The 26,071-nt window shown below is 41.7% G+C and overlaps 1 protein-coding gene across 14 annotated transcripts in view; it reads left to right on the plus strand.

Annotated features, from left to right (window-relative positions):
* The window catches only part of KCNJ15 (potassium inwardly rectifying channel subfamily J member 15), a 45,318-nt gene extending 23,248 nt beyond the window's left edge, over positions 1–22,070 (plus strand). For 4 of the 14 annotated variants that reach the window (XM_014736377.3, XM_070252683.1, XM_023630152.2 and 1 more), the window contains 2 exons: positions 16,184–16,284; positions 18,499–22,070. In XM_014736377.3, coding sequence (XP_014591863.1) covers positions 18,519–19,646 — 1,128 coding nt within the window. In that variant the 5' untranslated portion in view covers positions 16,184–16,284; positions 18,499–18,518 and the 3' untranslated portion in view covers positions 19,647–22,070. Of the gene's footprint in view, positions 1–2,475; positions 2,967–5,204; positions 5,492–15,580; positions 15,700–16,183; positions 16,285–18,498 lie in introns of those variants that run through there. The other 10 variants (XM_070252677.1, XM_070252678.1, XM_070252685.1 and 7 more) reach the window with 9 other exon arrangements.
* Positions 22,071–26,071: the final 4,001 nt, after the last annotated feature.

Raw genomic sequence — 26,071 nt, forward strand, 5'->3', positions numbered from 1 at the left:
GGAGCTGGAAAAGTAGGGAGAAATTGGGAGAAGACTGGAGCAACAGTCTGAAATTCTATGGAAGTGTCAAATAAGATGAGGAATGAAATGCGCCCGCCGGCTGTTAGTGATGCTGATGGAGGGGAGTGGTGGGCAGAAGACTTATTCCTGGGAGTTTTAAGAGTCATCACTCAGTCACTGAGGAAATGGAGGCAAGGTGTCATTTCTTTCTCCCTTAAAGCTCTTATCCACACCCATCGATTCTGTTTCCCAAAGCTTGGCTTTGGAATGTAAAGCATTCTCCTCAGCCAAACCCCATGTGTCTCCCCAAAACTCAAAGATAGGGATTTTGGGCCTTTCTCATTTCATGGGTTTTATTACCAATGATTTAGGGGAAACAGAAGACAGCACACAGAACAAACAGGAGGGCATAGCCCAGGTCTTTCAACCAGGCTCCCGTTCCCAATTTCATGCCCTGAAAATTGGGTCTTTTAGCTGAAAATAGATCCAAGATAGAACATTAAGAATTGACCGACTAGGTTTAACTCAGGGGCCAACTCATTTCAAGTGGCCGATTGAATGGCCCCTTGGAAGTTCCTCTTCCATCCTCTCCACTGTCTTTATTAATCTTGAGCATGTGCTCTGAGGTGTTGAGCTGGTTAGCGATGAGTCCCATTTGGCTGCTTTGTTGGGTTTGTGTGGACTGTGGACCTGGATTCAGAGGAAGCACCTTTCTAATTCAGTCTTACATCACTTTTTGTTGAGACCAGTTGCACCATATGGAAGATGTAGATACTTGAAAACTTACTGGCAGCCACTACTACGTAGTGCAAATTGGCTCTGAAATTAAGCTAAGGTATGTAGTTCACATTAGACCACAATGATCTTTCAAAAGCTGCCCTAGGACACACAAACATGAATTTCTGGGTAAACCCTGTGAATTAAGAGAATCATTTTATTTATCAATAATGTGTGGTGTGTGCGTTCACTCATAAATGTTTATTGGGGACTATGTGTATGTATGTGTTATTTTTCTCCTCTTCTTTGGACAAAGAGCATTTGCAACCCACTGACTCCCAACACCAGGGTCCCCTGAGGGGAAGGGTGTATGGAGGTGACTGTTATGAGTCTGAAAGGAAGAGACTTCTGCCTTAGCGCTCCTCCACTTAACCTTAGCACCACGGGAACTTTGATGATCTGAAGCGCTCAAGACCTTGCTTTCCAGCTGTGCTTTCCGTAAAGGAAGTTTCAGATATAAGCCAAACACTGGAAAAGAATTGCTGACTACAGGACTGTTTTGTAATACTGTACGGTGATTTGTAAACAGTGCTTTTTTTTTTTTCATTGAAGTCAGCTAGTGACCTTGAACTTTCTCCTGTAGGTAAAGCCATAGGCCCAGCAGGCTCCCCAGGGACCCCTTTCTCAGTAGAGTTCTGTGAGAAATCATCCTTTGTGGCCATGACAGCTCCCTTTTCTTGGAATGAGTTCCCTTCTCTCCTGGGCTCTAGAGTGGTGCTCGTTGTGGCCAGCTATGGGAGACGAGAAGATAGTTACCAAAACCGTCTTCTGTGTTCTGTGCTGGGGAGTTCAAATGAGGAACCAACCCTGGTTGCAGAAGGCTGCTTGCAACTCCAAGTGTAGCTGCCTCCAGCCTCAGCATCATGTCACTTCGGAGCTTGTTAGAAATGCAAATTCTCAGACCTCAGCCTAGATCTTCTGATGCAGAATCTGCATTTTAACATGATCCCCAGGGACACTGTCTTCATATTAAAGCTTAATAAGCACTGGCCTAAAGCAATGGATTCAAAATTAACAATCCCTCTCTATAGACACAACCAACTTAGGACATACATGCACAATATATAATTTTTTGTCCTGTCCAATATATTATGTATATTTAAAAATATACACAAAATATAAACATTTAAGAGGCTGAGGTAGAAGATGAATTTGACAACCCTACTGTTTTCTTGCTGTCCTCTCCTGGATGACTGGGATACAACACATTGGAGACTCTTGTTCTAAGGAAGCAAATAGATTGCTGAAAAGAGTCCTAGGACCCTTTGTATATGATGGTCAGCGTGTTGAAGTCCTCATGGAACACAAAGCACACTTAGAAAGTAATTTGTTGTGCTAAACTGCATATATTTATGCCTGTAGTGCTTATTAATTTCATCAGCTTGAGAAATATTAGGACTCATTTTCTCTTCAATGTAGGTTGTTATTGGATAGTCTTGGTGCCAGGAATCAAAGTAGGCAGTCTAAACCTTTATTTCTAGTTCGGTCATTCAAGTCAGTGATGTTTTTGGCCCCCTCTTCCTTCCAACATGCCTAGCTTTGGACTGGCGTCCCCTCTGACCTAGAGCATCACATCCCATATCTTTAAATGAGCTACATTGGTTACTAAATCTGGATGGCTGTCAGTTCCTTTGAGTGGCACTCCGCCCACCCCGCTCCTCCCTCCAACATTAAGTCCCTGCCATGGGACAGACCTCATTTCGGCATTAGGGTTAAAAGATGAATTGAGCACCCCCCCCACAGAGCCCAGTTTAAGGAGAAAGCCAAGCTTCCAAACATAGTGACAGCAGCACGTAAGTGGTACCATGAGGTGTGGACAGCTTGCAAAAGGCAGAAGAGAGGAGCAAGATGAACACTCCCTGGAAGCTGGAGGAGGTGACGTTTGAACCAGGCCTTGAGGGTGGGTAGGAGTTTGCCAAACACAGGACAGAGAAGAATTTGGGGTGAAGGGACCTGCCTGAGCAGAGGCATCGGGCAGGAAACCTGCTAGGTCAGCAATCCTCTTGGGTGAAGTGCAAACTTTTTTCCCTCAGTCAATTAAATGCAGCCTGAAGTTGACATGAAATAATAACCCCGAACACTTACTGAACACTAGCTTCTTGGATTCGTACAACCGAAACGCTCTGAGAATAAATTATTTCATACGGTTTGGCCACGGCGGCGTGTGGAAAGTTTCTCAGTGGAGCACAGTAAGTACTTCTCGTTTACAGTAAAATCTGGAATGTTTGGGAATGGTCTGTGCTAGGGAAATTGAATTTTCAGATTAACTGCATAAAAATGGAAAGTCTGGTTGAAAAGCCTTCCTAATTTTGTTTTCCTTTGAAGAGATAATTGCTGTTAACATTTTAGAGGCATTTCGTTGTAATTTCACCTAGGGAAAGAAAAACAGAGCATGTACACTGTATATTGAGCTTTATCAAAAGCTCTTTTTTTTATTTAACATGTTTAGCATTTTGCTGTGGTTTTTAAAGACTATGTAGCATTTCAGCTTATAAATATTTTGTAAATTTAAAATCATATCTATGTTATTGGTGATCCAGGCTGTTTTGAAATTTTTAATATTATAACTAATGTAGAGAACACTCGTGCATAATCCTGATGCACATTTCTAATTAATTCTTAGATGTAAATTTACTAGGTCAAAGAGTATAAATAAGTAGTTTTAAACTTTGGGTATACATTGTCAAATGGCCCCCCAAAAAAGCTATGCCAAATTATTCCATCAGAAACCATCTATGAAGCTGTTCGTCTCCGCATTTTTGTCCCTACGGAATGTTGATATGTCCCTTAAAATCTTTGGTGATTTGATCAGTGAAAAGCTGTGTTTCTTGGACCAGTGGCTCCTTCTTGGTCTCATTTGCCAGGACCTCCTCCTCTGCCTGCCTGAGGCTCAGTCTGGGGCTGCTTCTCCCACACTCTGCATCTGGGAGAATCTCATCCACTTACATGTATCAAATTCCATCTGGAGACTCAAACATCAAAAGCGTGCCTCCTGCCCAGCCCTCCCTGTTGACATTGGGCCCATGAGCACAGACCCCAGTTCTTATCTCTTCTTAAGTATGTCCCGTGCAGCCCCAGGGCACCCCCTCAAACCTATACCCAGCACCCCACCCCCACCACTGGATCCTCTGTCTGTGTTGAGATTATGTCCCAGAGGGAGCTCCCCACTGATAGAATATCAAAACGTTTGAACAATGTGGGCATCCAATAACATATGAATGATTTTCAAATTACAGAGGACGATCCAGTGTCCTCTGAATCAGTAAAATATAGCCCATCCTATCCGCATCATTTGCATGCCAGGAAGTCAGGAGTATCTTTGGGGCCTCCTCCGCCTCTGCATCCTTGCCCCGCCATCTGCCTATTAGAGATACCTCTTGACTCTCTCTGGACGTGTAACTCAGAGCCCTTCCCTTCTCTCCATCCCCTGGCACTGTCTTTGTTCATGCATCAGCATTTTTAGCTTGGATCACTGAAAGTACTGATTAACCAGACTTTCAGCATCGATGCTTGTCTCTTTCCAATTCATTCTCCATGTTGTGTCCAAAATGATGACTTTAAAAAGCAAGTCGGATCCTGTCTCTTCCTCGATTGAAACCCTGAGATGGTTCTCATTCTCATAGGAGGAAGGCAACGATCCTCAAGGAGCCCGCAGAGCCATTCATGGTGTGGCTCTGCCCTACGCTCCTGCCTGACCCCCTACGCAATACCCTTCTCCACTTCCTAGAAGATGCAAGCTTCGTATCACCTGGGGCCTTTGTAAATGCCACATGTCTCTGTGCCCAGAGCACTCATCTCTCTCCTTGCCTGCTCCCTTACCTGCCACATGCTCCTTGTTCTTCACGTCTCCATCTTAATGGCACCTCCCCCAGGAAGCCTTCCTGGAACCCCAGACTAGGACATATTACCCGCACCATGTTCCATCCTTGACTTTCCCTCCAGTTCTCCCCACAAGTGTCCTTAAGTAACTTGTCTAATGATTTATTTAATCCCTCCCTTTCTTGCTCTGTTGCAAACTACATGAGTGCAAACACCAAGTCAGTTTTATTCGCTGCTGGAGCTCCAGCACCCGGAACATGGCTTAGCACGGAGCAGGTGGTCGAGAAACTCTTGGCGTAGAAATGAATGAATAAATGTTGTTGAGATGTCTTTAAGATTTTTCCACCTTTTTAATTTTTTGAATTGTATATTTATAAGTGTTGCTGGTTGAGTGTACAAGGGTTCTTACTGATTTATAAGCACTTTCCACGATCAGACTGTTAACTGTGCTGTCATCTGTGGTAAACGCGACTTCCTTTCACTAAATCATAGTTCGAGTGCTTTGTTTATTGTAAACATATAATGATAGTAGCTAGTTCTTATACAATAATGAGGATGAGCAGGCAGAGTCTGCTGACGTTATATATTTAACCTCACACAACCCCAGCGGGCATGGGAATTATTATTCCTGCTAGTCGGCAGCTGGGGAAACTGTGTCTCAGCTGGATTAAGTAGGTTGACGAGAGTCACACAGCTCCTATCCACAGAAGAAAGACTCCGTACTTTTAACCTTTGCACTCCCCTGCCTCCGAAGAAATGTTTAATTTTTTTTAAGTACAGAGAGGGTAATATTCAACCTGACTTTTGAAGGACAGGTGGGAGTTAACTGAGAAGGGGAGAGAAAGGAGACGCTTGTGGAAGGAACTGAGGGCTCCCAGCCACGAGGACATCGACGGTAAGTACAAACCCAGGTTCCGTCCTCCAGGGAACACAGCTGAGGGAGTGAGAGCCAGAGCTGACGGGAGTTCTGCTTTGCAAAGGTGTTCAGGATTTCTGCTGTCAGCGGCGGAGGCCGCTGGAGGATTTATGAAGGGGAGTATTGTCTGAACTACTGTCCCGTAGATGAGTAAGCTTTCTTTTTTCCTGGTAAGAGTTATGATGAAACCATGGTAATATAAAGTGCTATGCGACTGAATAAGACACTGACTGTAAGAATCCAGCTTCACAATTCGGAGAAACGGGACATGGAAGCCCATGAACACAGAGAATTGCGTATGATTCTAAGCTGTATTTCCTCCTCTGTTACCATGTGAGAAGAAACGGGACTATTATGTCCAGAGCAGGGGTGTTGGCAGGTCTCCCCATTGGCATGGTTCCAGTTACGTGAGCACCAATGTCGTGGTCCCTGTTCACGCTAGTGTCGGTGGTAAGGTCCTACTGGAAAGAGGATTAACTGTGATTCTAATGGTTAAGTGTCAGCCATTCTTCTAGAAGAAACAGTATCTAAAAGGCTAATTGTTAAAAATGTCAAGAAACTGTCTATGGGGAAATCAACCAAGAAGGATTCACCAGGTTTATATCGAAGCCTCATTGACGGCAGGGTTTAAACCCAGGGCCAGATTGCCTGGAGAGATTATGGGGAGAATTCAGGAGGACCGATGACCTAGGATGGGGGAAAAAATAAAAACAGTTCATTCTCTGTCTCCTCTAACTAAAATTTACACTTTGTTTACTATGAATGTATGGCACACCACCATCATGGTAGCTGTGACTGTGACTTTGTCATGGTAGAAATCAGGAGCATTTCAACATGACATTGTAGTTGTTCAGAGATCTTGAAATCACATTTCTGCTCACCACACCTTCAAAATGCTAGCTCTTGTTAATTGATGCTTGAAAAAGAAGCACAATTTTGGTTTAAAATATTTCAATAAGTACAGTTTCATATCACGGGTGTCTTTTGTAATCATACTTATTTGATTTTTATCTATTTAAACATGTCCTGAGAAGGTAGTCAGAGGCCTCAGGAGTCTGCCAAAAAAGATCATGACACAACATGGTTAAGAACCCCTAAGCGAAAATATTAAAGATGAGACTAGCATCCTGGACGTCTAGTGTACCATTCACGAGAAGGCTGTGCTCTCATCTCACAAGGATGACATTTATGTTCGGGGTTCCTGGTGCTGGGAAAATCTGGGTTGCTGTTCTTCTAAGAATGCTGTGTGTACATTAAAACTTGTCTTTAAGTCTTTCGACCTTCTGAGCTACTCTTGAGCATAAATTTGCTCTTCCCTACGGATGCCGGATTTAGCAAATAAAAATGTAGAATTCCAGGGCCGGCCCGGTGGCGCAGCGGTTAAGTTTGCATGTTCCGCTTCTCGGTGGCCCGGTGTTCGCCGGTTCAGATCCTGGGTGCAGACATGGCACCACTTGGCACGCCGTGCTGTGGTAGGCATCCCACATATCAAGTAGAGGAAGATGGGCACAGATGTTAGCTCAGGGCCAGTCTTCCTCAGCAAAAAGAGGAGGATTGGCAGCAGGTATTAGCTCAAGGGCTAATCTTCCTCAAAAGCAAAAAATGTAGAATTCCTTTGTAATTTATCTATATAATACACATATATGGATTTCAGATAAATATTTTTTTAGTATATACATCAAATATTTCATGAGACATACTTACACTAAAAAATTATTTGTTGTCCATCTGAAATTCACTTTCAACTGAGCATCTTGTATTTTACCTGGAAACCCTAAAAACAGCAAAATTGGGCTAAGACCCTCCAGCTAATTAATTACAGATTGTTAGAACCTGTTTTCTTACACTATTCAGTGATGGAGAATCGTTAACTGCCCAAGGTCTCAAACTTTGATTGAATGTGAAGGTATTTTGAAGATTGAAATTTTCTTGTTATGACTCAGTGATTACAAGCGTCTATGTTTTCAACTTTGGGACAAGCAGACAACTCAGAAATATTACCAGTCCTTAAGTAAAGTGACCACAATCCAAGAATTTTGGTATTAATTGTGTTCCCCTGACATCCTATGATACCCAGTTTCTCCATTAGAGAAATGTGGTCAAGATTCAGACTGACAGTGACACTGAGTTTAAAACCTTTTGACACTCTTGACACACATCCATTAACTTGGTTCCAAACCAAGCAAGTCATAATTTCCTCTGTCTGGGATGAGATTCAAATCATGATAACTATGAGCATAGGAATCACCAAGAAGAATTCCACCCTCAAATCCAGGTGAATCTCACACCAAAGTCCATTAATCATCAATTGATAGAGACCAACAATTCCAAATTTATTTTAAACAGAACAAAAAGTCATCAGCATGAAGCCAGAAAAACAAGCCAGAGTGAAATTGATACATTTATTTATAATGTGATACTGTTTCTATATTTCCATGTCTTTATCATAGTAAACAATGTTATAAATGTCAGAAAAAGAAAGATAGACGGGAGTGGTTAAAGGCAGTGAATTCAAAGTCTTAGTGAGGGATTTATTTAGGGGAAAATCAATTTGAAATGTTGCAAATTACATAAAGATGCATTGTAAAAATGCAATGACCTAGTCTCCAGCAATTTTCAAGGGCAGAGATGGAGGTTAGAGAAAATGAACATCGTCGCTTGCTCTCCGTTTTTCTCTTCCTCTTCTAATGCTCTGACTATGCCCAGTGCGAAGTTTCATTAAATAGAATACACTAAAAAATTTGTTTTTCTGCAAGTACTGTCTGCAAAAAACAGATGCCTTCCATTCTGACTTATTCCAGGCTCCAGGCAGACAGACCCAAACGCTCTCTATTTCCATCTCCTTATCTACCTGGCACTGTTTCGAGCCATCTTCTCTGGTTACATTTGAACTAATCCAGACAAGAAGAGTGAGTGAGATTCCATGAGCTCGTTCAAGAAATCTCTTCCCAAAGAGAAAATTTGGAGAAGTGCATTAGGGAGGCTCAAGCAATACGATTCGCCTTGGTTTTTTCTCCCCTCAGACATAAATTTTCCTGTTTTGCCAGTCATCTCACAACAATGCATGTCCAAGCCACGCTGTGATTAGAGGGGAGAATATGCTTATTACCCAAGTTCTTCACATGTTGGAGCACGAAGAAACCACGGGTGGTAAACCGAAGGAAATTTCCATTTGCTCCTTAGCTGTTGCACATTCTTAGTCTATAGGAAAGTTAGCTGTTATTAAGTAATAATGTTCAGCTGAAGTTGGTCACTCGTAACAACAGACAGATGTATAATGTTTTATTTGGGTTAGCCGGCTCTCTCGCAAATAAAAGGCCTGAAATTAAACTGTCTTTACAAAAATATTCAGCAAATGATACCTCTGACTTATTCCAGTGTTCAGATTCTTTGCCATGGAAAATGGGAAATGAGTCTCCTGTTGAACCTAGTATCTGTTTAAACTTGTCTTTGCCGAGTAGAGGAAGGTTGGCGTTCTACGGAAAGAAAAAAATTAAAAAGATCTGCATTGAGGAGCGAAGGCTATAACTATGCAAACCGCATTTAGAGATGGAAAGGGATTTTTTTGTACTTATGGAATTCGAAACAATAATAATGGAATGGAAGCATAGGAAAAAGGCTAAATATTTGACCGCAGAGGCAAATTGGATCATTAGATGCTCACATGCAATGCAAAATGTGGGACTTGTCTTTGAAGGAGAACTTGTTGCTTTTCTAATGTGCATTGGGATGAAAGAACGACCTTGCCAGTTCTCCAACCATCACTGACAAACTCTAGACACATAGTCCTTTGGGAAGTGAGTGCTTTGTAAGACATAGGTTACTGGGTAGCACCCACAGAAATTCTGATTCAACAGCTCAGTTGTGGGACCAGAATATTGGTATTTCTAATGAACACCCAAGTGATGCTGACGCTGTAGTTGTGTGTGTGGCGGGGGGGGGGGGGGGGGGGGGGGGGGGGGGATGGTTCTTCCTCTTCTACGCTACCCTGTCTTCAGTATCCAGTGAGATGGATAGCTCATCTCAAGAAATTTCATGACAACAGAGAGATACCTGCCCATCAAATGGACTAAGGATCATAAAGCCTTTCTTCCAGCCCTAACCCCGCCCCATCACTCCATCTTTTTTGTTTTGTTGTGTTTTGAGGAAGATCAGCCCTGAGCTAACATCTGCCAATCCCCCTCTTTTTGCTGAGGAAGACTTGCCCTGAGCTAACATCCGTGCCCATCTTCTTCTGCTTTATATGTGGGACGCCTGCCACAGCATGGCTTGATGAGCAATGCCATGTCCACACCCGGGTTCCAAACTGGTGGACCCCGGGCCGCCGAAGCGGAACATGCGCACTTAACCGCTGTGCCACCAGGCCGACCGCTCACTCCACCTTTTTGATCCTCTTTTTCCCAGATGTAAAGTGCAGAGTTTATTCCAGATTGGCACTCCTCAAAGTGTCCCCAAATGCCAGATAAACACCAGATATATAGAGTTAAGCAGGTTTCTTTGCTGTGGGACTTCTCAGACCCTGTAATATACAAATGTACACTGTGAATCTCCAATGGGTGCAGGCTGTGGAGTGTTTGGAGGGTCAGTAGGAAAAGCTTCCCCAAATTATCTGACCAAAAGACCCTTTATCTGTGGAATGCCTGTACCACACACTTAGGGGAAGGCTGAGCTAGGGGACCCCTAAGACCCTCCAACTTTAGCTCTCTTGCCCCAGAATCCAGGATCTCTCCTCAGGCCTCTGGCGTTCTTACCCAGCAAACCCTGAAAGTTACTCTAAGATGATACCCATTATCCAAGGAAGAGATCTCAAAGCAATTTTTAACTGATTGCTTTCCTTTTCCCAGAAATTCTCAATTTTTCCCCCAAGACATTATACCTGAACTTCTATCCCTTAGGACAGTCCTTCTATCTAACTGAAAACTCTGCAGACAGCTGCCATATTTATATATGGAACCCCATTGGCTTCCTCTTCCTTCACACACCAAAAGGCCCATTCCTTTGTTTGAAAATAAGGAGACTGAACTTTTAGATACTCGATTTATGTGCTTGTGATTTTCCCAGGTATTCTACATAACTCACTAAGTGGTGAATAGTGTAGATAGTGTTCTCAAAGTGTGGCCTCAAGACTAGCAGTGTCAGCATGACCTGGGAACTTATTAGAAATGCAGATTCTCAGGCTCCACTCTAGACCTACTGAATCAGAAACCCTTGGATGGGGCCCAGGCATGCGAATTTCAAGACCTCCAGATGATTCTGATGCTCACTGAAGTTCAAGAACTAGTGTTATAGAGATGCGAAGCGTGGACCACAGACTCCAACAGACCTTGTGCTGTATCACAGTTTCCTTACCTGGAATATAGAAATAATAGTAGTACGTTTTACAGAATCTATGTGAGAATTAAATTAATATATGGCACCTGATATAAGGTCTGGACCAGGATAAACAGTAAATCAATTATAACTATTTATTCTATGATGGGTACTAACATGTAATGAGCAGGAACTGATTTTATGCTGCATCGCACTGCATCATGAGAAGAGATCTCTCTGTGAGCTACTTTTGATGTCAGAGGTGCACGGTGGTTAGACAGGAGGATGGCTGTGGAGACAGCTCAGGTTTGTCAATGACGTCCTCCGTGTATGAACTTTGTGAACACGTGTGAATTATATAACCACTCTAAGCTTAGTTTCTCCATTTAGAAAATCGAGACAATACTTTCTTCACAAGATAGGGAGAAGGAATAAATAAAATACTGTCTGTAATTGCTTCGAATTTGAAATGAAATGTCCCTTTTAAGTCCCCCCTTTCCAAATGAAAGCTATCAATGATATAATGATAATGGTGCCCAGGGATGCCCCTGGTGTCTGTCATCACACATCATGAGGCTACCAGATCCCTAACTAAGGGCTTCTCGCTCCAATGAATAGTACAGCGATAGTATCTGAGGCCCTTATATCTTGCCCTGAAAAGTTGTCTTGTCATGATAAATTTAAATATTGATTTAGAAGTAATTTAATGAGAAGAACTATTCACCTTTTCTGTGTTGTCTTTACAGGTCAGGCAAATCTTTCTTCCTATTGGAACCTTCTTGGATTTGGATTTCCTTTTCTATTCAGTGTGTAGTCACAGAGCAACATTCAGAGTTTACATTAGGGATATTTCAGGACTTTACACGTTTCCTTTAAGTGCACTACCTTTTAGGTCAGGCGTGTAATCCTAAAATACAAAAGTGTGTAGTAGGGGGTGTCTCTGTGGTCAGGCTTTCACTAGGTTTTGCCTCAGTAACAAACAACTCCAAGTATTCAGAGGCTTACGGCAATAAGAGTTTTTTCCCATCCATGTTACGAGTTGGCTTTGGTTCAGCTGTAGCTCAGCTCCAATTGTGTCCCTCTTTCCAATCCCCAGAAGAAGGAACAACCAATCTGAGACTCACACAAGATCGCGCCATGAGTCTCACGCTTCTGTTCAGGTGTGGCATGAGTCACTGCAGTTCACATTCCATCGGCAAATCATACGCCCACATCAGACCCAAAAGGGTGAAAGCACATTCCCCAACAGGGACGACCCCAGGGAAGGATTTTCCACAGATGGACCCAGCAGAGAGGGATAGCAAAGAACTGGGAGTAATAAACAATCAACCACAACAACCAAAAATTGCCACAGCTCTACCAATCAGCTTCCAAATTTGTATCTTCAAAACATAGGTCATCAAGACAGAGGAAGCTAACTTATGAATCTGCCATAATCTCAACTAGTGCGTCCCTTCAGATCCTTATGCTTCTCATGGAGAAGAAAGACCAATCCCACAGCCTCCAGGAAGTTGTCCTTCCTCAATGGCCTGAGGAAAAAATAAACGGGTTTGCAGAAGGAAAGAGTAATTTCTCTAGCAGAGAAGAACCAAACAGCCACCCTTTGGCATCTTCTGAGAGTTAACTTTGTCCACCGTGTTCTTTTTCAATGAACATGTGCATTTATGAGGCCACCTGGGCAAAGCCATCCGTGTCCTCAGCTGACATTCCTGGGGTCCAGAAGTGGATTAGGAACACTCAGACCAGCCAATGAAGTGAATCTTTTACTGCTTTAAGGAGCAGGGAGGAACGTGGCACAAGGCCAAAGCCGAAGGTCCCGGTGCTCGTGTGACCAGAGTCACAGGATCCAGAGAGAGGCTAGCTGAGCCTCACTGATTTTGTTTTCAATATTTTAAGCCTTTTGAGTTCAGTGAACCCCAAGTACATTCTTGTCAAGCATTTCTTTTTCTGCTTAATATTTAACCCTGTATATCCTTAAAGTGAAATTTAATCCAGATATTTTGGGTTCATAGCAAAGAGGGAGATCATCAAAAAATTGTTTTGTCAGAAATAGTTGACGTCCAAGAAAGCTTTTTAAGCAACTTTTCTTACAAACAGGAAGCTGCTTTGCCAGAATGTTAAAGTCAGATGGCCTCAAGCCCTCATTTTAGTCTGGAAATCCGAAGTTCTGTTTTCATTTGGGTGTCATCCTTCCATGCCTCCCCACCCCATTTGAAGTCACATAGGATGACGTCACTTGAGGCCTGGTTGAGAAACTCTGGGTTCTGGGTGCTGCTGCCTCCCCATTTTTTTATGAGTTATTTTTCTGCAGGCGCCTATATTTTGTTAGCCCACCATGGAACACAGATGTTTTTCCCAGGTTGGGCAAATTAAAAACTTCAAAATTTGAATCAACAGAACTCTACGTTTTTAGAAGGTCTCAGTGTTGTATTAATTAGGAGGAAAGAAGTCATTCTTAAACTGTCTTCTTTTTCCTAACAAAGCATCACATGACAGTTACCTGGAAGATCCCATTTCTGAGAATTAGAAAAAGAGAGCGATCACGTAAACACAGGTTGGCTAGTGAAAGTGATGGAGGAAAGTCTATTATGGGAATTAAAGACTTCTCTGTACTTTAATTTTGGCTAATATTTCTACTAGAATTACTGATATTATTTTATAATATATATTTAACATAATATAAATGCTATATTATAATATCTGTCTATTTTCTGTAAATGTTTTCTAATATAAATTTTATAATATATAATGTTTACATGTTCTATAACAATATTTATATAATATAACATGTATATAATAAATATAAACTGTGTGTTATAGTTTGATTATGTTCGCCATATATTGCTGCTTTAAAACATTAATAGTTAGCCTTGGGCCACAGGGTAGGTGGCATTCATCTATAAGGATGGCGGAGATTGGCCATTTCTAAAAATTAGTAAAGAGACGTTCTCAATGCCTGTGCGAGCAGTAGTGTCACTTTAGAATTCAGAAGGGAAAGTGAGGGGATAAGGATGTTCATCAAGGGGGACAAGCTGGCGATATCATTCAGCTTGTGTACCCTGGTGCAGTGGTTCTCAGCGTGCGTTCCTGGAGTGTCGGCATCCCCCGGGAACTTGTCAGACATGCAGATTCTTGGGCTCTGCCTCATACCTACTGAATCAGAAACCCGAGTCATCCAAGTGGTCCTGATGCAGCTAAAGCTTGAGCACTTTTTTCAGGGTAGTAGCATGGGCACAGGGGCTTCACGGGGACACTACCACCACATGCCAGCTGATGGGAACTTGGGGGAGTCATTTGACCTCTCTGTGCCTCAGTTTCCTCCTCATGGGATAATGATGGCACTTGCCTCGCAGGGTTGGCATGAGGTTAAGTTCACACATCGAAAGTACTCAGAAGAATGGCTGGTACATAGCGATGTAGTGTTATCTATTTATGACGTTGATTATGGTTACTATTTATCTGAAGCTTTATTATTACTGTTAAACATCTGAATCTTCATTTTACATTTGCCATAGTTATTATTTATCTGCATCTTGCCCACTTTGGACCACTTCTGGCTCTATTCTGACTCTACTCTTGCTTATTATTTGCATATGTATTTCTTCTAATTGGTCAGTGGCTTTCTGGCCATTTACAGGTTGATTTCTCTCTGACAGGACAGCGTGTTCCAGCTCACTGTGGTTGATTTCTTTGATCATCCATTCTTATAAGATCCCCTTTCTTTGATAGAGTTTTTTTCTTCCCTGAGGATGGGGATGGGAATTCCCCTTCCATTTTTTTCCATTCTCACTGCTTCGTCCTCAATGCTGGAAGTGTAGTTCTTCATATAGCTAAGTATCTTTTCCAATGTGCCTACCGTTGACTTCTGTTTCAAAAATGTGTTTGTTTCCTTTTCTTTATCTCCATAAAGCAAATGCTACACAGCATAAGCAGTAAATGACTTCACGCCATGTATATACATTATTGGTTTGAAGCACGAGAGAGTAACATTGACCTCCCCATTCAACAGTTTCAAGGTCTCAACTTCAATAAAGTTATCTCCATTCTAAGAATTACAGTTCCACCCCACATGTTGGAACAAGATAATGAAAACTGGAGAGATAAATACAATTTCTAGAGATTGAGGAAAACTACTAATGGTTTGTATGGAATATCGCTTATTTGAGGATTTAGAAGAAGGAACATTAGAGGAGAATATATTTTATCATTCTTTCCACCCTTAACTTTTGGGAAACCCTTATCATCCCTTAACATTTTAGAAGTTAAACCAGGTAAATTGCAGAATCGCCAAGGAAAAAAAAACTAAAGTAGTCACATCAAATTATGAGAGTGTGTCAACAGTGAAGTACATTTGATGAACGAAGTCTGCTGAGAAATAAAGTAGTATAAATTAAGAGCATATAATGAAGTGCAAATGATAAAGCATACTTGTAAATTGATGGGTGCAAAGAAGGAGATGCTGGATCTTGACATAGAGAAGGGGACAAAGTCGTTTGCCAAACATACTGTGAACACTGGGAGAATCCCGTGTACAAGAGGTTATACAGGTTAATAATTGGGACTATTTAAAGGATAAATGAGTAATTATTTACAATAATGGGTGGATCAGAAAAGAAGTGTGAAGTGAATGTGTGCCTCTGCGTGTGAGGCAGGTACAAACGTGGGGAGATAGATATTTGGCTTAGGAGGACGCACATGAGAAAAGTAGGATGCAAAAGAACCTCTTGAACTTAGAGCAGATTACATTAAACTTTGCAGGTTTGAGAGGGATTCTCGGGGTACTGACAAGAACTCTGGTCTAACTTCCAACGACTTTGGACCTCATTTTTTCTGCCATGAAGCATCCCTGTGGTGAAGACAAGTCACCAACCTCCCAGGTCTGGTCTCCTTGTTTGAAAAATGTGTGTCAAATGCCCTGGTTCTGACGATCTTTTCAACCCGAATGTTCTATGACTCAACAGTAATAATGCATTTCCACAGGCGGTAAAAATATTCTAGACTCTTCCCTTCCAATTCTCACTGTTTACTTCCTCTGCACTTCCCCTTCCTGCCTCCCTGCCTGACGGTCAGTTGAGAGTGGGTTTCAATGGGGGTGAGTTAACCCACTCTTTCCAGGGTGTTCTACCATTGAGCTCCCTTCAGAGAGGTGGGTTCTCCTGTGAGGGCTGTGGTTGGGGCTTCAATTTCATTCTTAAAACACTCCTTGAGGCTTTACTCAATTCCGGGCACCGTGCCAGATTGCCAGGGATTGGAAGGTGACTGCTCCGGCCCCAGCCCGTGGAGAAATCAGTAAGGGTCAGTTTCACTGGGTCAGTTTCTTAGTAAACAGCTGTGAACTCCACGTGTCCCTCTTTCTTTCAGGCAGTAGCAGAATCCCATGGTAGCCAGGTGGGTGAAGGGGAGCGAGGACGTCCCACCTGCCTTGAAGAAGACGCCTTCTGACCTGCTGAGTGAGTGACCAGGTAGTAAACAGTTCTGAGGGCACAGGGTGTTGAGAGGGAGGGAGCAGGTGTTTACCCTTTGAGCACCGTCCGCCAGACCCTCTTTTCCACAGAGAGATGCTAAACTCCCCACCCCAAGGCTCTATGTCCCCTTCTCCCATTTATGACCACCAACCTCTGATAGCTATGGGTCTCATTATCTCTAACACGAGATATGAGACACGCAGAAATGCAGCAAAAAAGCTTTCAGCAGAAAGAGAAAAAAGATCGAGCTCATCCCAAGCTTGGCCTGTTGCCCCTTTGAAAGAGGTGAAAACAGAAGCTTCATGGCACTTCCTTCATATAAACAGGGCCAAGTTTTCCAGAATCTGGCAGACGGCTGAGCTTGGAGCTTTGCTTGGGCCCACAGGACACTGGTGTATCACTCACATTTGAAAACTTAAGCCTCTGTTTTTATTTCAGTGGATTGAATGGCATGCACTTTCCCCTAGCAGTTTCTTTACCAAAAAAAAGTGCATGCAGCTACTTGTACAGAAGCTCCGTTTGTCTGTAGCGGGGCTGGCGTTCTGGGCTTGGCTGTGCATTTCAGCATACCAGCATGGCGCTTTGTTTCCAAACTTTCGTTGTGGTCGCTTTCCTCTTGGTTACTGAGAGATGCTGCAGATGGTCTGATAGAGCCCATGCTCATCAATTATATTCTGTATTTTTCTTCCAAATCAATCCCAAAATAAGAGGAATAGGCTTCAACCAGTAAAATAAATTCTGCATAACCTATGGCCCTTCTTTGCAATGAAAATGAAAAAGTGACTTTCTAAGAAAAAAAAAAATCATCTCAAGAGGCATTCAGAAAAGGATACACTCTGAATAATGTAACAGGAAAATGAAAAAGCCTCTGACGGGTACAGTTTCAGTTCCCTTGAAGGGGTTCACCCAGAGGATTACTTGCTAAACTTCTGTTGAGATAACGCTGCTCTAACAGCGAAGATCATTGCATGAATTACAGACCAGAGGATACCAGTTCCTTTTTAAAAGAGGGGAATTTTTTAATCCTTAAAACACTAATGAGGTGGCAAAAAACACTCCAACCAGGTGGGGTAACCCGGTAATCACTCACATTATCTTTTTCAAGGGAGTTAGGGGTAATTTATCTCAGTCACCAAGCAGGTACTGTAAGATGCTGTGTGGCCTCACACCCAGCTTGTTCCTGTCATTAGTGCCGGGCAGAGTGACCCCTGGGGCTTCATGTAGGAGCCTGGACTTCTGGGGAGGTCTGTTCTGCTACTTATTTACTTGTTCGTTAGCTCTTTAGAATTGATTCCTATGCTGGCTCTGCTTCGTTCTAAAGAAGTAAAGCGGAATTTCTGTGGCACGTCTAAATGTCATACCCAACATGGTATATTGATAACACTTTTCTAAGAATAACCAGCATATGGATCAAGCCGTTAATAAAACTTAATTATTCACTCTGTGGTTTTTTTCGGTTGTTTGATAGTCTTTTCTATTGTAATTAAGAACTAGGAGAGGTCATGGATTCTAAATTATTCATTGGATGAGGGGGAAAAATGAATTGCTGTTATAGGGAATGTCATGTAAAAGGGTACGGTTTTAAAAATTGTATTAATACTGCCTAAGTTTTAAAAATTTCTATTAATATTATCCATCATTATATTAAGAACTATCTTATTGATGGTACATTTTAGTTATATTGGTACTGACCCTATGCTAGGTCAATTTATTTTTAAATTTTTTATAATTGGAAATCCATGATAGTTAAATATACATAAATATTCATAATACCCTGTGGGGTGGATGCGTATAACTGTAATATCACAGAGAGAACATTAGCATTATTTTTTTAGTGTGAGGCTCTGTTTTGGCACTTTATAGCCATTATCTAATTTACCCATCACAAAACCCCTGAGAAGTAGGCTTTATTCCAATTTTAAAGATGAGTGAGCTGAGGTCCAGAGAGGTTAAATAGCTTGCTGAGGCTCACACAGTAAATAAATCGGAGAGTCTGCATTTAACCCAGGTTTTCTTGTCTCCAAATTCTATGCTCCTTGCTCTACCCTACTCTCTTCCTCAAGTACAAATTGATGTCTTGCCTTCAGAATTCTCCCTTCTAGTGTACGTCCAGATACTCTCACTTGTTTCACAGAATTATCCTATTTCTAATTTCTGGGCGTTCCACCACATGTGACCGTAATGGCACATCTCTCTTCGTCATTTCCTCAGGTGGTCCCAAGAGCCTGACGATGGACGCCATGCACATCAACATGTCCAGTGCTCCTCTGGTGAAGCACACTGCTGGAGCTGGACTCAAGACCAACAGGCCCCGAGTCATGTCCAAGAGTGGACACAGCAACGTGAGAATCGACAAGGTGGATGGCATCTACTTACTCTACCTTCAAGACTTGTGGACGACCGTGATCGACATGAAGTGGAGGTACAAGCTCACCCTCTTTGCAGCCACCTTTGTGATGACCTGGTTCCTGTTCGGAGTAATCTATTACGCCATTGCATTTATTCACGGGGACTTAGAGCCCAGTGAGCGTATTTCAAATCACACCCCCTGCATCATGAAAGTGGACTCTCTCACAGGGGCATTTCTCTTTTCCCTGGAATCCCAGACAACCATTGGCTATGGAGTTCGCTCCATCACGGAGGAATGTCCTCATGCCATTTTCCTGTTGGTCGCTCAGTTGGTCATCACGACCTTGATTGAGATCTTCATCACGGGCACCTTCCTGGCAAAAATCGCCAGACCCAAAAAGCGGGCAGAGACCATCAAGTTCAGCCACTGTGCTGTCATCACCAAGCAGAACGGGAAGCTGTGCTTGGTGATCCAGGTGGCCAACATGAGGAAGAGTCTCCTGATTCAGTGCCAGCTCTCCGGGAAGCTCCTCCAGACCCACGTCACCAAGGAGGGGGAGAGGATCCTCCTGAACCAAGCCACCGTCAAATTCCACGTGGACTCTTCTTCGGAGAGCCCCTTCCTCATTTTGCCCATGACCTTCTACCATGTGCTGGACGAGACGAGCCCCCTGAGAGATCTCACACCGCAGAACCTGAAGGAGAAGGAGTTCGAACTGGTGGTCCTCCTGAACGCCACTGTGGAATCCACCAGCGCCGTCTGCCAGAGCCGCACATCATACATCCCAGAAGAGATCTACTGGGGTTTTGAGTTTGTGCCTGTGGTTTCTCTCTCCAAAACCGGAAAGTATGTGGCTGACTTTAGTCAGTTCGAACAGATCCGGAAGAGCCCGGACTGCACCTTTTATTGCGCAGATGCTGAGAAGCAGAAACTTGAGGAGAAGTACAGGCAGGAGGACCAGAGGGAAAGAGAACTGAGGACCCTTTTGTTACAGCAGAGCAACGTCTGACGGCAGTGGTGTCACTGCTGTTTAACTCTGCGAGCTGTTTCCACATCTGAGCTCGCTCCAAAAGCAAAGGTCGCTGTGAAAGCAAAACTGTGTGGATGCACTCTCAAAAAACCTCACAGGCTACAAACTTGATCTTTTCCTTTGATCTGGTGGCTAAACAAGCATTTCCATGTTTGAGAGGCTTCCTTTTAAATGCTTTGTCTGAAGCAAACTCTCAAAATTCAGATTTTCTAAAGTGGGGCTACATTTCGAAGAACTTGGTGTAGAGCAATTGAAAAAATGTCCTGCTGGATGGACAGACATTGATGCTGACATTGAAAGGAACGGCATTTCTATACAAGGATAGCAGGTGTTTGTTCAACTCAAGTATCAAAGATACTATGGTCAAGACTTAAAATGTGGTTCAGTATTCATTAATATCATGGCTCTAAAACACACTCCTTTTCTTGTCAAAGAAAATGTTATATATAATGGTAGCTATCTGGTAACACCTAAGAAGGGACAGGAGGAATCTGTACTCATAAAATGTTATTATTCCATTTTCACCTCTCTTCAGTGGATTTACTTGTATGGAGTGAAATTAATCCTATCAGGAATTAACAGTTGTGAAAACACATACAAATGGAGCTGATGCTATTGTTCACACTAATTTTTTTGTTGGAATGTCGTAGCCCCTTTCTATTCGAAATGTGGTCCACAGACCAGCAGCATCAGTACCGGCTAGGAGGTTATTAGTGATGTAGAGTGTCAGGCCCCACCCAGACTTAGGGGATAAGAGTCTGTCTCTTAACAAGACCCCCAAGCGGTTTGTGTACACATGAAAGTTTGAAAAGCTCTGCTCCAGACGATGTTTTCAAAGTAACTTTCTGAAGCCATGGGGCTCTGTGGGGCCCCTGTCCACATGGCCTCCAGACCTGTCCTTCTCTCTTCAGTTTATTATTTTGGATCAATAGTCCTTTGAGCCACTCATTCTTATCTGTTAAAATGCTTTTGTCCACAAAGGAAGTGCCATTGAAATTCCAAGAGCAAATGAAAACTCTTGAGAATGACGTTTGTCTTACTCATGCTAAGAACATGCCTGTTGGTTATAGTTTGCACAAGAGAAAAATTGAGCTGCGTAACAATCCAAGAAATTTGCGCAGATGCTGAAGTCTGTAATGTTGGACGGGGCCAGGGGCTTGGGATAAGGAATTCACGAGCAGAGGACTCCTTGAAGCAGGAATGAAGTTTGATACTCTGGTAACATGTAAAAAATGCCCTCAGTATTTAAATAAATCTCATACAACTCAGTGTTACAGAGGGAACATTGTGCTTCTGGCAGAATTTGCGGGGCTGGTATCCTGCATTTCTGTGGGGGGCAGAGAATAATTGGGCTAGGATTGGCTAAAGGTAGAAAGGTGAATTCTCATTTCATTCAAACCAGGACAGATTTGCATATTCACTCAGGAAGATGCATGGACATATGTGTGAGCCCACATATATGCACACATGTGCACACACACACTGCATTTTCAGGTATAATTGTGGAAATGATCAGTGAAAGCCATTTGCAATTAAGAGAGCAAGTCCTTGGAGCTGGCCTCATGGTGTCATAGTTAAGTTCAGCACGCTCCATTTGGCAACCCAAGGAAGATTGGCACAGATGTCAGCTTAGGGCTAATCTTCCTCAACAGAAAGGAAAAATAAATAAAAGAGAGAGCAAGTCTTTGACAAATATGCTCATGTGTATTTGATTCTATAAGAATGGGAATTTGGGGACTCAGAGAAAATGGGGAAGGTAAACTGGATTCAGATTATCAGTGAAATGGTGATGTGGATCACAGCATACTGGTCATATCTTGGTGTCACCACATTTTCAAATGTCCTTCCATTAAACAGAAAGTGTGGCTGAACATCTAATGCAAATGTCCGAATAAGGGAGGTAAAGTTGTAAAGGTTTAAAAAACAATCTCAGTGCACAAGAGGCCTTTTGCCTTTAATTATTCAGGAAGTTTTTTTTTTATTCTTCTGTTAATTTCATGGCTAGTTGTTTTAGATATTAATTCTCCCAAAAAATTACATTAGTATAGTTAGATATTAGCTCTTTGAGTTGTACTATGTGGGTTTTTTTTACTGTATATTATGGTATAATCAATAGGAAAATAATGCCATAGGCATGTTTACAGTTTTTCTGTTGCACTATTAAATTCTTTTCACAGTATTTACATCAATGCTAATTTGAATGTGATCAAGATTAGGAAGCTTGCATACTTATATTGTATACTGAACAATCTTGTACATCAGATTGAGATTGAGAAATCTTTCTGTATGTTCGTTTAGTATATCTATTTCAGCCAAATTTGGAAGACTTCATCATCTGATCTTTTGCACTATACACAAAATAAATATGACTAGCACAAGTCAATAAATCATATTATAACATAATATTTAATACATAGCTCTCAAGTTGCGTCTGGTTTGAAACTAGCATTTTCCAGCCACACTTACTTATTATTCCTTTGTACAAAATACTCTTTTGTTAGCATGCTAACAAATGATTCAGGGGCAAACTTATTTGACTGTATCTGGACAGTCTTCTGATTGAAACAGATTTCTGCTCAACATCCAACTAAGAAGTAGTCAAACCGATGGAGTGTTTTTGACCCAAAAAGACTTTTGCATTTTGAAACATTTCCAATGCATCAACACTTCTCACTGAGACCATTCAAAAATGTTGCGTTCCATTTGAGAAACCACAAAGTAAATGGCAGCAAATCAGAGTAATCTGCAAGCCGTGTTGTATTTCAGTAATAAAATATATTCTATTTACATAGTACCTAGTAGCCAATGGCCCCAGACAGCAGAGCAAAGGTTCATTCACTGATTCTCATAATGAGCTGCCTTTGGGGTGGAGATGGAGGCATACATGGATTCCCTTCCCGCTCACGGGGAAGTTACAGCAGAGAGATGAGACTCCAGAAATCTAAAATAACCGGTCAGAAGTGAAAAATGCCGTGAATGAGTAGACCGCATATTTAGGTGAATTTAAACAACTGTTTTGTTTGAGTTTTCTTTGAATTAAATTTTGAATTTTAATGGACCGTGATTGTGATACTATCAAGATGTAAGTTAGCTAAAAAAATGACCCTTCTGCTCCAGTATGATTCTTTCTTCCTGGCTTGGGTGCTCAGTGCTCATGTATCATCTGGAGAAAAGGAAAGAGGAAAGAAGAGTGAAGAACACCCTAGGTATTATGTTAGTAGCTCAGTGAAGCTTCCTCCTCACCTTTGGGCTTGGTTCTGTGTTTTGTCACTAGAGTCAAAGGGTCAGACATTTGACCTTGGGGTGCAATGAAGACTTCTAGTCCTTCAGTTTTGGTTTTCATTCTTGCTAGACTTTTCTCTGCCTGTTAAACATTTGAAATAACTAGTTTTGAATACAGGTTATTTTTTCATAGCTTTCTGGGATGGGATTTTTTTTAAATGAAACATGCTCTCATTTCAAGTCTTGATCCTCAAGTTCTGTAGTGTGCGCTCAGGTTGCAGGATTTGACTCTGAAGAGGTCCAAGATGCACTTAATTTCTTCCCCTGGGAAGACTTACGCTTGAAAGTCTAAAGCTCAACATTTCAGTTTAAATTGATTAACTGCATACATTTTACCCTTTGTGAATTTCAGTTTATTTTCAATCAAAATGAGCTGCCAAGCAATCCTTGGGCCTGTGGACAGCAAGGAGTGGTTTCTGCTCTCAGAGGGAATTGTCTTTGGAACAGCGTTATAGTCTCTAGAGTGAGAATTTGCAATGAGATGGTATGATTAGAACTTAACTGGGATTTTAAAGAATAAAAGAGTTATTTAACTTCTTTAGGCATTACAATTTGTCAGTAAACTCCATTTTTATTAATGTTATATTGTTTTGATCTTTTTAAAAAAGGAATCTGAAGCAACGTTTTCAGAGTAAAGTAGGCAGTGAGAAAAGTGTAAAAAATAAAAGCTAATAGTTGGTCAACTAGACTTTCACCTAAAGGGATTTCTACCAGTGGAAAGGAATGTCGGAAAAAATTGGTCATTCAGTCTCACATTACAACAGGCTGTGTCATCATATTCTTCCGGATTCCCAGAAGAAGCAATTTTGATAGCCTTTAAGAAACACCGATGGATTAAGTTCAAGTTTTTCCAGAGCTTTTCCACTAAGTGCTTAATGAAGAAGAAACATGAGGCAGAAATAAAGCTTCAGCCATTGCATTTTGTCTTCATCTTCTGTCAGTTCTTTTGTTGCCCTCAGTTGCCTTTCAGCTTTACACATGCTTGGTTCACTGCTCTTCATTTTTGCTATCCATTCTACCAAGTCAAATCATCTTGCGGGTTAAAAATAACCAATGCAAATTAGTAATTTGTGGACATTTAGATGCCCAAAAATTGGGGACAGGAAGTTTTATTTTTCAATTGGTATGTTGCTGGTGTGTGAAAATAGAAGACCAAGAAAAAGGTGTTGATTGGGATTTGTGGTTAATTCCTAATAAAATTACGAGAATTGACTGTCGACGTCAAAGGATATAATTAATACATGAGTATAAAAGCCAAAGATGCCATATAGGTAAGTATACACCATATAAGTCTGAATATAACATGAGTTAGGAATGCCAACCATGCTGTGTATGCAAGACATGTCTTGTATTTAGCGATTTTTGTCCTGCATCCTGTGTGGACTTTATTAAGATGCCCTAAATGTCTCACATTCATTTTGTTCAAATTACAAAATTGCACAGGCAATTGGAAAAAAACTTCAAACTTAACTGGATGTCTTGTATATTTATTTTCTAAATATGACAACTCTACAGAGAGTATTCACATGATCCCAAACCATGCCCAGCTCTAGAAGAACAACAAGTTAATGTCCCTTCATTTTGGAAGCTGCGCTTTTCATACAGCTGGTTGGAGAGAAAGGGGATATTCCAAGAAGATGTTTTCCTGGCTTGCCCAATTAGTCAAAGCAAATTTCATCCAAACACAGGGGGCCTTTGATATATTCTGTGCAGTGTGGGGCAGCACCCTCTTTGAGCTTATCTAGCAAGGACAGGCCTGGAAGGATGGGCTCAAAGTCTTCCTCCACACGGTGTTCAGGAGCCCTGAGTCCCAACCTCCTGTGCGAGAATCAGGCCAACGGCTTTCGTATTCCTCCAATACCGGATGGGCAAAGCCAGATTGAAAGAGTCAACCTCTGAGTCCATCACCACGTTTTCTTTGTTTAGTAGCTCCTACCTCATGATGTGGTACTTAGCTATGATCTTATCTTCATTCAAGGCCAAATCTTATCTAGTACCCATGCCTTCCCACTCCTTTAAGATATGCAATTTCACCCCTCAACATTATCCAAGTTAAAAAAGATAGAAGCCACTCACAATTAGACTCCAAGGGAGCTACCACAATTGATGGTAGAATACCTATTCCCTAAAAAAAAGAGAAAAATCAGAAGTTGTTGACTCTGAGCTAAGAACTGTGACCACCTGGCAATAATAATAATAATTGTTACTATTGCAAATATCCTTAATATTACAGAAAAAGTAAAGAACTTCCAAGAAGGTGATTGGAGGGGAGTTCAAAGGAATGATTTTTTTCATCCCCTGTAATTTAACTATCTTTCCTCTGTAAATCAAATCTTAAGATTAAGGATGTTAAATTAAATCAAATCACTGCAGGAAGTATGACTGCATCAGGGACTTTTTACAAAAACAAACTTCCAAATCGCAAGAGGAAGCCGTGTTTGTGTGCTGACACAGAGTATTAAACAGCAGGATAACATCCAACTTGGATCTATTTTTGAAGAATTATTTCTGTAGAGTGTCATGGAATTGTAAGTTACCAAAAGAATGCTTTGGTAAACAGACATCTCCATTCCAAAAGAACCCACTCCGAAAGACCAGACTGCTTCGTGAAATTCACGGGAATGTTATGGAGAGCAAACTCCCAAAGGACAGGCAGGGTTTACAAGCAAGCAGTCCCACTACTTGTAAATCCTGGCCGGGTACGCTTACCAGTCTCCATCACGCCGCTCTCTTGCTATATATAGCACTGCATCTGATTGCTATCCTGTGCCGCAAGATGCGTGTCCTTGCCCGCCTCTAGTTTTTAAAGTATTCTTAGGCTTGGATCTGTCTTAGCAGGATAGTGATTCATGCTTCTCAAGGTTGAGCTATTATTTGGTGCATGTTGGGAATCTCACACTAACTGATATGTGTATACTCGGTCACCATTTTGCCCAATCACACTATGACCAATCAGCTTGAAATGTGTACTTTCACGTTCTACAAATTCATACCTCTGTTTGTCAAACCGTTTCTTGTTTTCATACGTATCTCCATCGCCTTTCTTTTTTTATATATGGAATCACTCTGTGAAACAATGGGAAATACAATAAAGCAAATTTTTTATTTTTTAGATATTTTTT

The sequence above is a fragment of the Equus caballus genome, chromosome 26, assembly GCF_041296265.1.
Source record: "Equus caballus isolate H_3958 breed thoroughbred chromosome 26, TB-T2T, whole genome shotgun sequence".
In the NCBI taxonomy this organism is placed as follows: Eukaryota; Metazoa; Chordata; class Mammalia; order Perissodactyla; family Equidae; genus Equus; species Equus caballus.